The sequence below is a fragment of the Leucopleurus acutus genome (assembly GCF_964270905.1).
Source record: "Leucopleurus acutus genome assembly, chromosome: X".
Classification (NCBI taxonomy): domain Eukaryota; kingdom Metazoa; phylum Chordata; class Mammalia; order Artiodactyla; family Delphinidae; genus Leucopleurus; species Leucopleurus acutus.
This window is the reverse complement of record NC_139148.1, coordinates 128,201,000-128,216,116: the sequence shown is the minus strand read 5'-3', so window position 1 is coordinate 128,216,116 and position 15,117 is coordinate 128,201,000. Positions and strand designations below refer to the sequence as shown.

Genomic DNA, 15,117 nt, shown 5'->3' with positions numbered 1-15,117 from the left:
TTCAAAGAACAAGCCGTCTGGTTGATCTATTTTACTTTTCTATTTTCAATTTCATTGATTTCTGCTCTTACATTATTTCCTTCTGTCTGCTTGCTTTGGGTTTGTTTTTCTAGTATCTAGCTCGTCATTTTCTAGTATCTTGGGTTAGGAACTTGGATTATTGATTTGAGACCTTTCTTTGTTTCTAATTTAAGCATTTAGTGCTATAAACTTCCCTCTCAGCATTACTTTAGTTACATCCCCCATATTTTGATATGCTGTATTTTCATTTTCATTAGGGCTATTTATTCTTAAAATTTCATTTTGAGACTTTCTCATTGACCGTTGTTTTATTTAGAAGTGTGTTGTTTATTTCCAAGTGTTCAGAGATTTTCTTGTTTTCTCTTATTTGTTTTTGGTTTGGTTGTTTCTAGTTTGATTCCATTATAGTCAGAGATACCACTCTCTATCACTTCAATACTTTTAAATTTGTTGAGGTTTGCTTTCTGGTTCAGGGTGTGATCTGTTGGTGAATATTCCATGGGTGCTTAAACAGTTACCTACTCTGCTGCGATTGGGTAGTGTCCATTATGCCAGTTACATCCTGTTAGTTGATTGTGTTGTTTAGTTCTTCTATATCCTTGCTGGTTTTCATTCTAGTAGTTCTGTCAGTTGCTGAGAGTAGAGTATTGATGTCCCCAGCTATGCTTGTGGATTTGTTTATTTCTTTTCTCAGCTCTGTGAATTTTAGCTTCATGTGTTTTGAGACTCTTGTTTGGTGCATACACATTTACGATTGTTATGTGTTCCTGGTGGATTGATCCTTTATCATTATGTGACATCCCCCTTTATTGCTAGTGAGAACTGGCAGGTCCTGTCTTACTGTGTTTTTAACACTCTTTCCAGAAGATTCAGACTTATAATTCGTTGATCCATAGACAACCCCAGGCTCTATCCAAAAAAGATAGGTAATGCATTGTAAATTACCTGGGCAGTTTGAGATTACGTTATTGATCTGTAAAAGTCATTGAGGTTTTTTTCCCCACAAACATTGCTGCTTCTATTCTAAGTGCTTACTGAATACAGCACTGTCTATGCCTTTCCCTTCCCTTAAATTTCCTGTCCCTCTGCTACTTCCAATTATAGGAACAGTTATGGGAGTCTTGAAATTCAAGAAAAACTACTGGAAAACTCCTGTGTGGCATGCTACGTAATTGATGTGCAAGAAGTCCACAGTTTTAAAGGAATATGGTTGAGCTGAAAGACCTAGTATTAACAGCAGTAACCACACTTATATACACTATGTTGTTGGTGTTGTAACCACTTTCAGCTGATGAGACACTCCCATACTCTACTGGGAACATAGCATCACTTCATCCCTGGGCAGTATTACCTGTGATTACGGTGCCGGGTTGAGAGTGGTGACAGCCAAGGCTTGGAGCTCTCGGGTTGTGCTCCAGCTCTGGGACCCCCTGAAGCATGTGGTCGTCTCCTGTAGATCTGGGCTCAAGTCCCAGCTCCACTAATCACCAGGTCAAATGTGGGCTCATGTCCACCTCACCACCCATCCTGTGAAGAAAAGCAAGCAGAACTCGTCTCCTGTAAACCCTCTTACATCTCCTTGTCATCCTCAAGGTGGTTCTTCAGAGGCATCAGAGGGACCTCAGGACCAGGACAGGAGTGCTGTGCTCATGCTGTGACTTCCCTGAGCCGTGCAGGGGCTGCTGTGTGTGTTACTAATTGTGCTCCCCTTGCTGTCCCCCTTCCCCCTTTAGAGAGATGGGACCGTGTCACCACCACAACCAGGAGACCGGGAGCGACCAGAGCTCCAGCAAAGCCTGCAGGTAACACGGCTGTTCTGAGGAGGGCACTAAGGAGGGACCCCGTGGAGCTCTCTGGGGCCACGTCCAAATGAGCTACCTGTAATTCAACCAACTGGCTTTGTCTTTTACGTTTTAGGGCCCCCTGACGAAAAAGACTTTGACCTGGCCGATGCCTTGGATGATCGAAATGATCAAGATCATGGCCACAGGAAGCCGAGTGCAGGAGGAGGAGGTAAGTCACAGCTGGTTGAAGGCACAGGCCAGTGCTGTAGCTCCCCGGTCAGGGTGTAGCTCAGTAACTACAGCAGCGCACAGAGCCACTCCTGGCCTGGCAGAGCTGGGGGCGCTTCAAGGCCCAGGAGAACCCTACAACAGTGGTTCTCAAGCGTTCTGGTCTCAGGACTCCCCAAATTATGGAGGATCTCTATTGAGGTGTGGGTCACGTCTATCAATATTTATCATATTTGAACTTAAAACTGAAAAAAAATTAAAATGAACAACAGCAAACACACACATGTTAATAACATAAATAGCAGATTTTATGAGAAATAACTATGGCAAGATAAAGACAGTTTAGTGAGAAAAGTGGTATCATTGTACATTTTTTGCAAATTTCTATAATGCCTATCTTAGTAGGAAAGCTAGGGGACTTCCCTGGCGGTCCAGTGGTTAAGACTCCGCACTTCCTGGTTGGGGAACTAAGATCCCGCATGCTGTGGTGCGGCCAAAAAAAGAAGAGCTAGACTCTCACATCTCCATCTCCTTCTGGGCTCAAGTTGTGATATGTTGTTACAGTTGATGTATATGAAGGAGATCTGGCCTTATAAGAGACACGCCATTGAAAAGGGGGGAGAATATTTTAATAGACTTTTCAGATCATTGATTCACATCATTTTTCTTTGGTAAGACACCCAAACTCGACCACTGGTTGTTTCTTATAGGTTAAGTGCACCGTAGAATGTGAAACCATATCAATGAATTTTCCATCGTTGATTTCATTAAACTCCCCAGGGATCCTCATGTACTTTTTTTTTTTTTTTGCTGTACGTGGGCCTCTCACTGTTGTGGCCTCTCCCGTTGCGGAGCACAGGCTCCAGACACGCAGGCTCAGCGGCCATGGCTCACGGGCCCAGCCGCTCCGCGGCATGTGGGATCTTCCCGGACCGGGGCACGAACCCGCGTCCCCTGCATCGGCAGGCGGACTCTCAACCACTGCGCCACCAGGGAAGCCCCCTCATGTACTTTTTAGTGGAACTTTACCCATTCATGGTTTTGTGCATTGCGCATTGGTCATTTGGAAAATATTGATGTTCTTAAGTCTTTTGACCTTCCAAATAATGCCATATTTCATTATGCAGTGCCCCCAATTCACATCTGTTAATATCACCACCATCTCATTAGAAAAAGTCTTTAAGTATTGGCAAGTTGTTAAGCTCGCAGTGGTAGATATAGATTTTTCAAAAGTCTCTTTTTTGTTTGAAATATTATCACTGGCAACAAGTACTGCCAGTGGTTTTCTTTAAAGTGACAGCCCCATTTCATTCATTTTCAAGAAAACACCTTCCAAATACTCAAGCTGCCATACCACAGTTAGCCCATCATTCTTTTTCTTTCTAGTAAAAGTAGTCTTTCATGACAGAAAGCAGCTGATAAAAGCCGAATTGAAACAGTCACACATGTGCTTTTCTGAGTCAACTATAGGACTTTGGAGTGGAACAGAAATGCCGTGAGCACGCTTCCCACTTCATCACAGAATATTAAAAGATGTGTACTCAACGGTTGAGCTATAATAAAATTAATTTTTCGGTTTCCTTGTATTAGTTTTCTGTTACCACCATAACAAATGATCACAAGCTGCTTCTTTTGGTGAGGAGTTCAGGAACAGCTCAGCTGAGTTTTTCTCTTCAGAACCTCATACACCTTCAGTCACAGTGTCATCCAGGTCTGCAGTCTCAGCTGAGGTTGGGTTGTCTTCCAAGCTCGTGTGCTCGTTGGCAGAGAACCGTTTCCTTGCAGTTCTAGAACAAGTGAATGCTTGCTTCTTTAAGACCACCAGGAGAAAAAACAGAGACTAGACGGAAGGGGAGAGAAGGGGGGAGGGGGAGGGGGGAGTAGAGAAGAGCAGGGAGGGGGAGAGGAAGGCTAAGTGTATTGCTTCTAGTGTCTGAGCTCAGGAGGGCCTCAACCCTGTTTTAAAGGGCTCACCCAGGAAAATCTGCCTTTTGATGAATGCCAAGTCAAACTGATGTGGTAACTTAATTACATCTGCAAAGTCCGCTCACCTCGGCATGTAATATAACCTAATCACGGGTTGATAGCCATCCCATGCATGGTTCCACTCGCACCCAGTCATGGCATACTGGGGTGTGTACACTGATGGGAAGGAATCTTGGGGGCCCCTTCAGAGTTTTGCCTACGCATTCATCAAGGGTCCTCTTAAGTGGCAGTCACTTTCTGGGGATGTTGGACAACATTAAGTAACAAATTTCTTGTCTCTGAGAAATGTGTTTGGCATTGAGATGTGTGTTTTGTTTTCTCCAGGTTTTTCAGACAAGGATCTTGAAGACATAGTAGGGGGCGGTGAATACAAACCTGACAGGGGTAAAGGTAGGAGCACTGATTTGTCCAAATGCCTTATTCTTGTTAAAGACGGGATTATACAGCAACCAGGTTGATTGGAGGTGTTCTTACTCAGACTCTGGGAAATCAAAGGTAGTTAGTTCCTAGACATCCCTGCTTGCAGTTTGGGGTTGACTTGGAATGATACAGAGACTGTGCAGCTCCAGGGGGCATTTATGAGCCAGTTTGGAAAAGCCACACATTTTCCCTGATGTTCCTTAAGCCAAGTTGCTGCATGGGTTAATGTGTCCACACTAGCAGAAGCTGTTTGCCAAGGCAGCACCAGTTACAGTAACTGAAGGTCAGAGGACTCATTGGGAACAGCCTTCGCAACCTGGGGAGCCTGTCACTCTTGGGCTGGGGGGAGCAAAACTCATCATGACAAGAGCTTTTTTAAGACACCCGTAGCAAGTCAGATATCTTTTAAAATCTTTTTATTTTGCAGTAGTTTGAGTCACAAGAAGTTGTAAAAATAAACAAATTGTTTAGGAAAATTCCTGTGTACCCTTCACCCAGCTTCCCCTGATATCTTGACAAAACTATAGTTACATTGTCAAAACCAGGAAGCTGACAGTTGTTCAATATTGTTATTAAGTCACATACAGATCTTATTCAGATTTCATCAGATTTTGCATGCGTGTGTGTGTGTGTGTGTGTGTGTGTGTGTGTGTGTGTCTGGACACATGGACACATGCACTCATGGGTCTGGGTCGATGAAATTGTATCAGATGTGTCAGCCCTTCATAGTCACACCCTCCCCCAAGGCCGGTAGTTTTAGTTCCCCCGCAAATCACCCAAAGATTTAAACCTTTTATCTTAATATGTTGGCAAGATCTGATCCTAGTATGGAGACAATGTTAGCCAGACTTGATGTGGCAAATTAAGTTAGGGTTGTAATTTGTGGTTGGTACTTGTGGTTGTAACCTGTTCTGATGGTATGTTGTGATTATAACTTGTAGTTCTGGTGGTAAGTTTTTATGATTGTAACTATTGTGATGGTAACCTGTTGTGATGCTAAGTTGTGGGTATAGCATTTTTTGGTGATTCCCTGTTGTGGTTGTGGTTGTGAGTGTAACAGCAAGTTCCGAGTGTAACATGTCGTGATTGGCAAATTAGCCAATTACTCCCGGGTGACAAATGGTATTTCCAGATGGTGAGAAGAGAGGGGTTTCCTTATTAAAAGTACCTGTTTTAACAAGGAAGAAGTGTTAGGAAATTCATTAATTAGGCTCATATTTGAATTTCTCTTGTAAAGAATAATCAATTGTTGGCAGAAGATATACTCTGTCATTATAGGTGTCAGTAAAAGAAAGTAGAGAGTCCCGGCAAAAAATACGAGTGTGAAACTGAACCTTAGGTTATGATAAGCACACGATGAAGTTCTCAGACAGTCTTCTCTATGCAAACGTGCTAGTGCCACGTATGAAGATAAAACACCACATTTAAATAAATGACGATCTTCAGCATAAAAACAGTCCTAATTAATGCATTTTCTAACTGTGGGTTTTAGGCACACAGACTCAGCTATAGTTTTGGAGTGTATTTCTGAGATAGTATGTTATCTGTTGTATATTTTTTCTCAAGAAAACATTTCTAATGGCCCTGTAGGTGCCCCGTATTTTGTCTGTAGGTAGTAGCGACTGTCTCTCATCAACAGGTCCCGTCAGCCTCCTCCATTCCCTGGCATTTTCACTGACTGGGAAGCTTGAGTCAGTTTCATCTCGTCATTGTCCCCTCTGTGGTCTACACCTTAGTGTATGCAAGCCTTTCCTCCCATTCCCCCGGAGTTGCTATTTGGTCCCCAGTCATCTCTTGGTGGTCACAGCCCTCTGTCCCATGTGACCTCTGCAGCATTTCACTTTGATGACCACCTCCTCCTTCACATTCTTTCCTCCTGGGCCCTACCTGGCACTCTCCCACTTTCTTGTTCTCATTCACGTCTTCTTCCTGAACACTGTTGCCTGGTGGGTCTCCTTCCTCGAGCGTCCGGTGGTATGTCATTCTCTTCCCCACTGAAAGGGAAGGGTATTAGAAACCAAGATCTGGGTGTGGAGTGCATTCATGAGTGGGATGTTGCTACTTCTAAACCCTTTAAGTGGGCACAACTAGGAAACAGGAAGTACATGGATGTATTTTATTAATAAACCGTGTGTATATATGTATCTATAATTATTTCTGTATCTGTTCATCAGCATCTGTGTTAACCTAAGCATGAGTTCATACTTAAGCCTTCTGGCAGTAGGTTACAGTTGGAGACATATTTCAGTATTCCTTTCTTGCTGACCTTTAACTTCTCTCTCTGAGAGTGAGAAACCTACCATCCATCAACTGTTTGCTTACTTGCTTAATTCTGGTGTGATACGTGTATAGCGCAATCGTAATTGTTAACCCATACCCCTGTGAGACGCGGCTTTACCAACTACAGTCCAGTGTTTGTTTTTCTTCTTTTGTCTTTACCTTACAGTTTCAGTCAAAGTACCATCTTTCTAAAGTTACTTGCATAGCTCCTTTATGACCCCTCCATTCAGTGCAGTTCTGACATACGTTTATAATGCAGATACATTCATTTGTCACAGTCTACGTTCCATCCTGGGATCCGCCACCAACCTGGTTGGTGTTTTGCTTGCATACATTAAAGGTCACTCCTTGTGATACACATTTGTATGGGTTTTTACAAATGCATATGGTCATGTGTCCACCACCCAAGTACCATACAGAACAGTCTGTCACCATAAAAGTTCTTCTGTATACCCCTTTGGTACTCAGCCACTCTCTGTTTCCTCAACCCTAATCCATTTTCTCTTCGTGCAACCACTAATCTGTTTATCATCTCCATAGCTTTTGCCTTTTGCAGAATGTCATATGGTTAGAATCATACAGTATGTAGCCTTTCCAGACTGGCTTCTTGCACTTAGCCATGTGCGTTAAAGGTTCCTATATGTTTATTCATGGCTTGGTAAGTCATTTCTTTATAATGTTTCATTGTCTAGATGTACCACATTCACCTGTTGAAGGACATCTTGGTTGCATTTAGCTTTTGGTGATTATAAATAAAGCTGCTATAAATATTTACATACAGGTTTTTGCACAGGCGTAAGTTTTCAATCCACGTGGGTAAATACCTAGGTGTATAATTTCTGGGTCATATGGTAAATCTATGTTTCGCTTTACAGTAAACTTCCCAGCTGTCTTCTGAAGTGGCTGTACCATTATATTGGGTTGGCCAAAAAGTTCGTTTGGGAAACCCGACCTCTTACATCTTATGGGAATACCGAACGAACTTTTTGGCCAACCCAATACTTTTCCATGAGCAATGAATGAGAGTTCCAGTTGCTCTACATCCTTATCAGCAATTGATATTGTCAGGGTTTAAAAAAATTTTTTTGAAGTATATTTGATTTACAATGTTGTATTAATTTCTGCTGTATAGCAAAGTAACTCAGTTATATATATATATATATATATGTGTGTACTTTTCCATTATGGTTTATCTCAGGATATTGAATATAGTTCCCCATGCTACAACAGTTAAGACCTTGTTGTTTATCCATCCTATATATACTAGTTTGCATCTGCTAATCTCCAACTCCCAATCCTTCCCTCCCTCCCTCCCCCCTTGGCAACCGCAAGTCTATTCTCTGTGTCTGTGAGTCTGTTTCGTGGATATGTTCATTTGTGTCATATTTTAAATTCCACATGTAAGTGTTATCATATGGTATTTTTCTTTCTCTGTCTGACTTACTTTGCTTAGTATGATAGTCTCTAGGTCCATCCATGTAGCTGCAGATGGCATTATTTCATTCCTTTTTCATGGCTGAGTAATACTCCATGGTATATATGTACCACAACTTCTTTATCCATTCATCTTTCAGTGAACACTTAGGTTGCTTCCAAGTCTTGGCTTTTGTAAATAGTGCTGCAGTGAACATTGGGGTGCATGTATCTTTTTGAATTGTAGTTTTGTCTGTATATACGCCCAGGAGTGGGATTACTGGATCATATAGTTCTATTTTTAGTTTTCTGAGGAACCTCCATACTGTTTTCCATAGTGGCTGCACCACTTTACATTCCCACCAGCAGTGTAAGAGGGTTCTGTCAGGGTATGCTTTTTGTTTTTTTTTTCATTTTAGGCATTCTAATACTTGCGTAGGGGTATCTAATTGTTTTTTCATTGTATTTTCCTAATGGGAAGTGATGTTGAGCATCTTTTTATATTCTTATTTTATACTGTTCTTTGAAGTCTGTTCAGATTTTTTGCCCATGTGAAAAATTCAGTTTGCTTTTATTAGTTCTATTTTTAACCTGGATACAAATCCTTTTTCAGGTATATGATTTTAAAAATATTTTTTCCCAGTCTGTGGCTTGTCTCTTCCTTTTCTTCATAGTGTTGTTTACCAAATAATAAAATTTATTTTTTTATAAAGTTCGATTTATCAATTTTTTTTCTTTTACGGATCATGCTTTGGTGTTTTAAGAACTAAGTTCATGAAGATGTTTTCTTATGTCCTCTTCTAAGAGTTTTATTGGTTTTGCTTTTACATTTATGCCTTTGTTCCATCTTTTAGTTCATCTGTGTATGGTGGGAAATAGGAGTCCAACTTTATCCTTTTGCGTGTGGATATCCAATCGTCCTGGCACCACTGGTTGACAAGATTTTCCTTTCCCTACTAAACTGTCTTGGCTCCTATGGAAAATCAATTGACCATAGATGTAAGAGTTTGTTTCTGGACTCTCAATTCTGCTCCATTGTTGTCCGTAGCTGGCCTTCAGCCAATACCAGTACTGTCTCTGCTGGGCACGTCCTCAGCTTCGGGGCAACCAAGGCTACGTGGAGAGTGTATCAAGCCCCCTATGGTTGTCTCACGTCTCTGTTAAATCCCTGGCTAGTTGACCAGTTAGCTTGCTCAGGCTAAAGGAGCTGCTGGCTCTCCAAGTCATGTGGGTCCCGTTTGGCAGCTGTAGTGCCGTTGCTGATTTCCATGGCCTGTCCACCTCTCCCCAGTTAAACTAGCTGCTGAAAGACCTGGGAGAAGGGGAAATGAGAGCAACCCTGGGGGAAAAGGCCTCAGATTCCAGGTGTTCTCACAGGAACTAAATCTGTTTCCTGAAATGGCTGTCTTTGATTGTCCAGGGTTATAGTTGCTTTTTGAGAAGAGGATTCGTTGACCTCCTCAACCCCTCATGCCAGACATCCTCTCTGCTAGTATCTTTGGAATTTGGAATATTCTTTCTCTTTGCCGCCCCTCAAGCCCAGGCCCATATCACCTACCCTTGGGTCATTACCTTAATCTCTTAACTGGTCTCCTGGTTCCAGCCTGTCCTCCATGCAGCTGCCAGAGAGAATCACCAGGAACACGATCTTGTCAGTCCTCTGTTTAAAACTATTGTGTAATAATGAAAAGACAAACAGCCCAATTAAAAAACGAGCCTAGGGCTTCCCTGGTGGCGCAGTGGTTGAGAGTCCGCCTGCCGATGCAGGGGACACGGGTTCGTGCCCCGGTCTGGGAAGATCCCACATGCCGCGGAGCGGCTGGGCCCGTGAGCCATGGCCGCTGAGCCTGCGCGTCCGGAGCCTGTGCTCCGCAACGGGAGAGGCCACAACAGTGAGAGGCCCACGTACCACAAAAAAACAAAAACGAAAACGAAAACAAAAACAAACAAAAAAAACGAGCCTAAGAGACACTTCATAAAAGAAGTTATATGAAGATGCTCAAAATCTTTATTGGGGAAATGCGAATGAAAACCATGATGAGTTATCACAACACAGCCACCAGAACGGCTAAAATCGGAAAGACTGACAGATACTGAATGTTAGTGCGTAAGTGGAGCAACTGGAATGCTCGTACGTTGTTGGTGTGAATGTAAAGTTTCTTATAAAACTGAACATAGACCTCCCCAGTAACCCAGCAATTTCACTTACTTTTAAGAAAAATGAGAGCTTATGTCCAAAAAAGACTTATAACAGAATTCTAAAAACGACTTTATTTATAATAGCAAAACAACAACAAAAGAAACTGTAAACAGCCTAACTATCAATAGGAGAATGGATAGACAAATTGTGATATATATTCATACAGTGGAATGACTTACTGATATACAGAATAGCATGAATAAATGTCAAAAATATTATGCTGAGTGAAAGAAGCCAGTGAAAAAAACAGTACATACTATATGAGCCCAGTCATGTGAAGTTCTAATATTTGTAAAACTAATTTCTAATGTTACAAATGAGATCCACGGCTGCTGTGGATTGCGGTGAGAATGCAAATTAATTGGACAGGGACATGAGAGAACTTTCTGGACTGATGTTAATTCTGTATCTCAGTGGGGGTATGGGTTTCACAGGTGTATGCATCTGCGAAAACTTACAAAATGGTACATGTAAGGTTAGTATTTTATTATATGTAAATTTTACCTTAAAAAAGGAATCACAAGCAAACATGGAATTCTAGGTTATAGTATGTGTATGGGTGAAGCATACAGATGTCTGAGACTTACTTTGAAATGCATCACAAAAATAAGATTGGATGGATAGAGGGATGGATGGACATATGATAAAGTGAATAATGTAAACTGTTAATTATAGAATCCAGGTGGTGGGTATATGAGTGTTCACTGTACAGTGTTTTCAACTTTTTTGAATGTTTGAGCTTTTTCTTAATTGTTGGGAAAAAAATTTTAAGCCAAAACAACAACAAGTCTCTTGAGTGGCTCCCTAATGCCTATAAGATAAGTTCAAGCCCCTTATCCTGCTGACATATCTTTCTGCCCTAGACCGTCAACTCCATTTCGCCTCCAAACATGTGAACGAGCTGGTCCATGCCTATCTTTGTGCCTTCACATGCTGGTCCTCTATTTAAATGCCTTTCTTCCACCAGATGAATTCCCACTCATGTCTAGCAAATGCTCAGCCACTGATCCCTTAAGGGACACCTCAAAGATCCCCTCCTCTCTGGAGGCCCCTCCCCTCTGTGGCCCTGTGGCACAGCGCCCATCTCGTGCCTTTGGTTCTCGTAGAACTTCCATCATCCTGCTGGTACAGCATAGCCCCTGTCATTACTGAGTCACACCGAGTCATGTGTAGCTTTTTCACTCCTGCTATATTGGGCTTCTGAAAGCAGGCACCTTTTTCCTTGTGTATCCCTGACACCCCCAATAAAAGTTTCCTGAAGTGAAGGGGACCAGGATGGACCAAACACCTGGCTTTGCTCTCTACCCTCCCGCCCACGCTTTCCCGTGAAGAGTGACACATTTGATTGGCTAGGCTGACGACCCTCTGGGCCACATGAGTGATGGCATCGTGGCATGAAATGCTTTCTTTTGGACCCCAAAGGGAACGATGAGGGAGGCTGTGCCCCTCATGTAACTGGTGGGTAAGTGTGCACTCTTACGGGAGGTGAACTCTATAAATCTGATCTGTGAACCCAGCTCTCCCCGAGGTGGTTTTGTGAGGGGCGGGGGAGCGGAGAAGTACTCGGAAGCCCTGTTCGTGAAGCGAACGCCTTACCTGATCTTCCTCTGGCTCCTGGTGTCTGTCCTCAGTTGGGAAAGAGCGTGGAGGGGAGCAGGGATGTCATTAGCAGAAAACACTGCACCATTGTTTTTAGTCAAAAAAGAAAATTTCATATTAGAACCAGATTGAGCACTCTTCACTCCCAGATGGTAGTTTTTAAGGCCAAAGCATGCAGTTCTTAAAACCAGAGGCAAGAGTCAAAACCCATACCTCTAAAGAGATGTAGACATTCCCCTCCAGGTGTGTGAAGGTGTCCCCACGTGTGAAGCGGGAGCCCATCACCTTTACTTGCCAGGGTTAAATGAGAAGCTCTTTTTGGCGGTAGCTTCCAGTGTTCTTTCCCTCCAGCTGCAGCCTTCTGGTGCCCAGGAGCCTGCATCTTGGATTGCCTTCCAGGGCTTTGCACAGACAGCTTCCTCTGCTCTCCCCTCTTGTCTCGCGGGTGCCTGGACAGACTCGGCAGACTGCTTCCTGCCTTTGAATTTTCATTCCACTTGTTTCTGAGGCCTCTGCTTGCTCCCCACCTGGAACCTCCAGTCTTCTAGAGCCTTCCAGGCCCCCAGGGTTCCTTACTGAGTTTAATTTTTTTTATTGTAGTAAGATATACATAACATTTACCATTTTAATCATCGAAAGCCTACAGCCATCACCACCATCCATCTCCAGAACCTTCCCCAAGGGAAACTGTACCTATTAAACAGTTATGCCCCGGTCTCCCGTCCCCGCAGCCCCTAGTAGCCACTAGTCTACCTTCTGCCTCTGTGAATTTCACTACTCTAGGTACCTCATTTAAGTGGAATCGTGTAGCGTGGCTTCTTTTACTTGGCATGTATTCAAGGTTCATCCCCGTTATAGCACGGCTCAGTACTTCATTTCCTCTTACGGCTGAATAATATTCCCTCGTGTAGATATACCACGTTGTGTTTATCTACTTTCCCTCCCGAGTCTAAAGAAATCGTTCCTCTTCCATTTTGACTGTATTTACAGTCACTATCTCGAAATATCTGGGCGCTGTCATGGTCCCTTCCAAGCCATTAAGTTGATCTCATGCAACAGGGGATTGGGTCTCGATGGGAGCATAATCATGGCTAAAGAGCTTAAGTGGAAGGGCTTTACCCCAGAAACATTGCCTTCCATTGGGAGCTGAAAAAAGTTAGGGACTTGCCGCCAGACAGCCCTTTCTATGTCTCTCTATGGACCCATTTCTGGTTTTTTTTTCAGCTTTCATAACATGAAGAAATAGGATGTTTCAGATGTGAAGAACAGCTCTCTGGTTCTAGTGTTCTAGAATGTGAAAAAACCCACATGCTCCCTCAGAGCCCCTGCCCCCAACACACGTGCACGTACACACACACACACGCATGCACGCACGCACGAGGGCAGCGTGAACACAGGGCTTTTCTCTGAGATAACTTCTGGTGTCTTGGGAGCTTGCCATAGGTAGGTGGGGTGTACAGCTCAGTGTTGGGTTGGGGCACCTGTCACGTTACCTAGAGGGTAGGGTGACCGTTCTCTTCCCTGAGGTGGGGGATGGAGGAGATCTGGGCTTTGGAGACTTTCAGGGAGCCATGTTCTGGCTGACTCTTTTCAGTTCGATTTGACTTTGTAACCATGGGTCATTTGAAGCAAGTGTTTGTCCCTCTTTGTTTATTCATTTTTCAGTTTTTTAAAATTTTACTTTGCATTCCTGCTGCCACTTTTTTAATATGAAGATAATTTTTAAAATCTCAAACTCCTAGCTGTGGCTGCTGGAAGTCTAGCATACTTACAAAGGTCCTGAAACACTTGAACGTCCCCCCTCGGCCGTTCTAGCTGTTATCTACCACTGTCACGTGGCTCTCCATGCCCATGGCAAATCAGACGTGTCAGGCACTGGCTGTGAGACTGGAATTGCACAGTTGTCAGTGAGGGACACGTCAGTGCCTTGCATCCCTGTCTGACAGGCATGCGGCTGTTGTGACTCAAGATTGATATGTCTGTACGTATCAGTGTGTGTACATTGTTGTCTTTTATGTCGGAAGATGCTGAGGTAACATTTCTGTTGACAACAGGGTAATGCCTCCTGTTCTACAGTGTTCTCTGTAGCTACAGTGGTCACTATAGCTATAGGAGCCCTTATAGTTATGGTGGGCACTATAGCTATGGGGTCCCTTGAGCTATGGTGGCAGTCCCTACAGCTATGGCAGTCACTATCGCTATGACAGTGGTCCCTAGAGCTCTGGCATTCCATAACTATCTACATGTATAGGTGTCTATACTCAAAGCAAATTGTAATCTGAGATATGCTGTACCGGGGAATTTCTAGTACAATAGAAGGCGACTCTAGACTCTTTGGTATGTAGTTGTGATGTATAATTGTGAACTCAGAAGGCAGGTGAGGATACAAAACATATCGTCCATGAAAATGAAGGTCCTGCCAGTGACCTGTGAAATGACCTCTTTGAATTATTTCTCCAGCTGTGGGAAAGCAGATGTGGATAGATTTGCGTGAGGCTTGCATATTTTAAACATTCTATGAAAAATAGTTGTTTATTGTTTTGCCATCTAGGGAGTACTCTTTCTATGCATAAGGTATATATTCGTAAATATTTTTACAAAAATGGGATCGTGTTACCTTTTTAAAATCAGGTTTTTAAATTCAATAATACCCTGAATATCTTTTTCTGTATTAGGGAGTCCTTTAAAAAGTCATGTCAACCACTGCGTAATATTATGTTTCACTGCGACTTCCTTAACCAGGGCCTATATTTGTACAGAGAGGGTTTTTCCTCCAGCTTTTTACTACTGTGCACAGTGCTGGGATGAACTTCCTCATCGCCAGATGTATAAAACCTTAATCGTCTGTCAGACAAATTCCTAGAACTTGAACTGCTGAGTCACAGGAGGTGTACATTTTTAAAGATGCCGCTCTCTGAGTGTACCGCCACATGGCATTCCTTTCCAATTGTGCCAGCTGCCATTCCACCACTAGGAAGGAAACAGCTGTCTGTTTGCTCATATACTCACTTTCACTGGGTATTTTAGTTTTGTAATCTTCGCAGATTTGATTAGTACAAAATGCTATCCTGTTTAAATTTTCCATGTCTTTGCATCCCAGAAGTGAAACACTTTTTTCACCTCTGTCTTATTAGACACTCTTAATATATTGTGTGAATTGCCTATTCATGCCCATTGTCCCATTTT

At 42.9% G+C, this 15,117-nt stretch overlaps 1 protein-coding gene across 1 annotated transcript in view; it reads left to right on the top strand.

The window, feature by feature from the left end:
• CD99L2 (CD99 molecule like 2) overlaps window positions 1–15,117 on the top strand; it is a 109,493-nt gene that overhangs the window by 84,065 nt on the left and 10,311 nt on the right. The window contains exons 5-7 of the mRNA XM_082865224.1: window positions 1,755–1,823; window positions 1,939–2,034; window positions 4,344–4,409. Coding sequence (XP_082721350.1) covers window positions 1,755–1,823; window positions 1,939–2,034; window positions 4,344–4,409 — 231 coding nt within the window. The remainder of the gene's footprint in view (window positions 1–1,754; window positions 1,824–1,938; window positions 2,035–4,343; window positions 4,410–15,117) is intronic.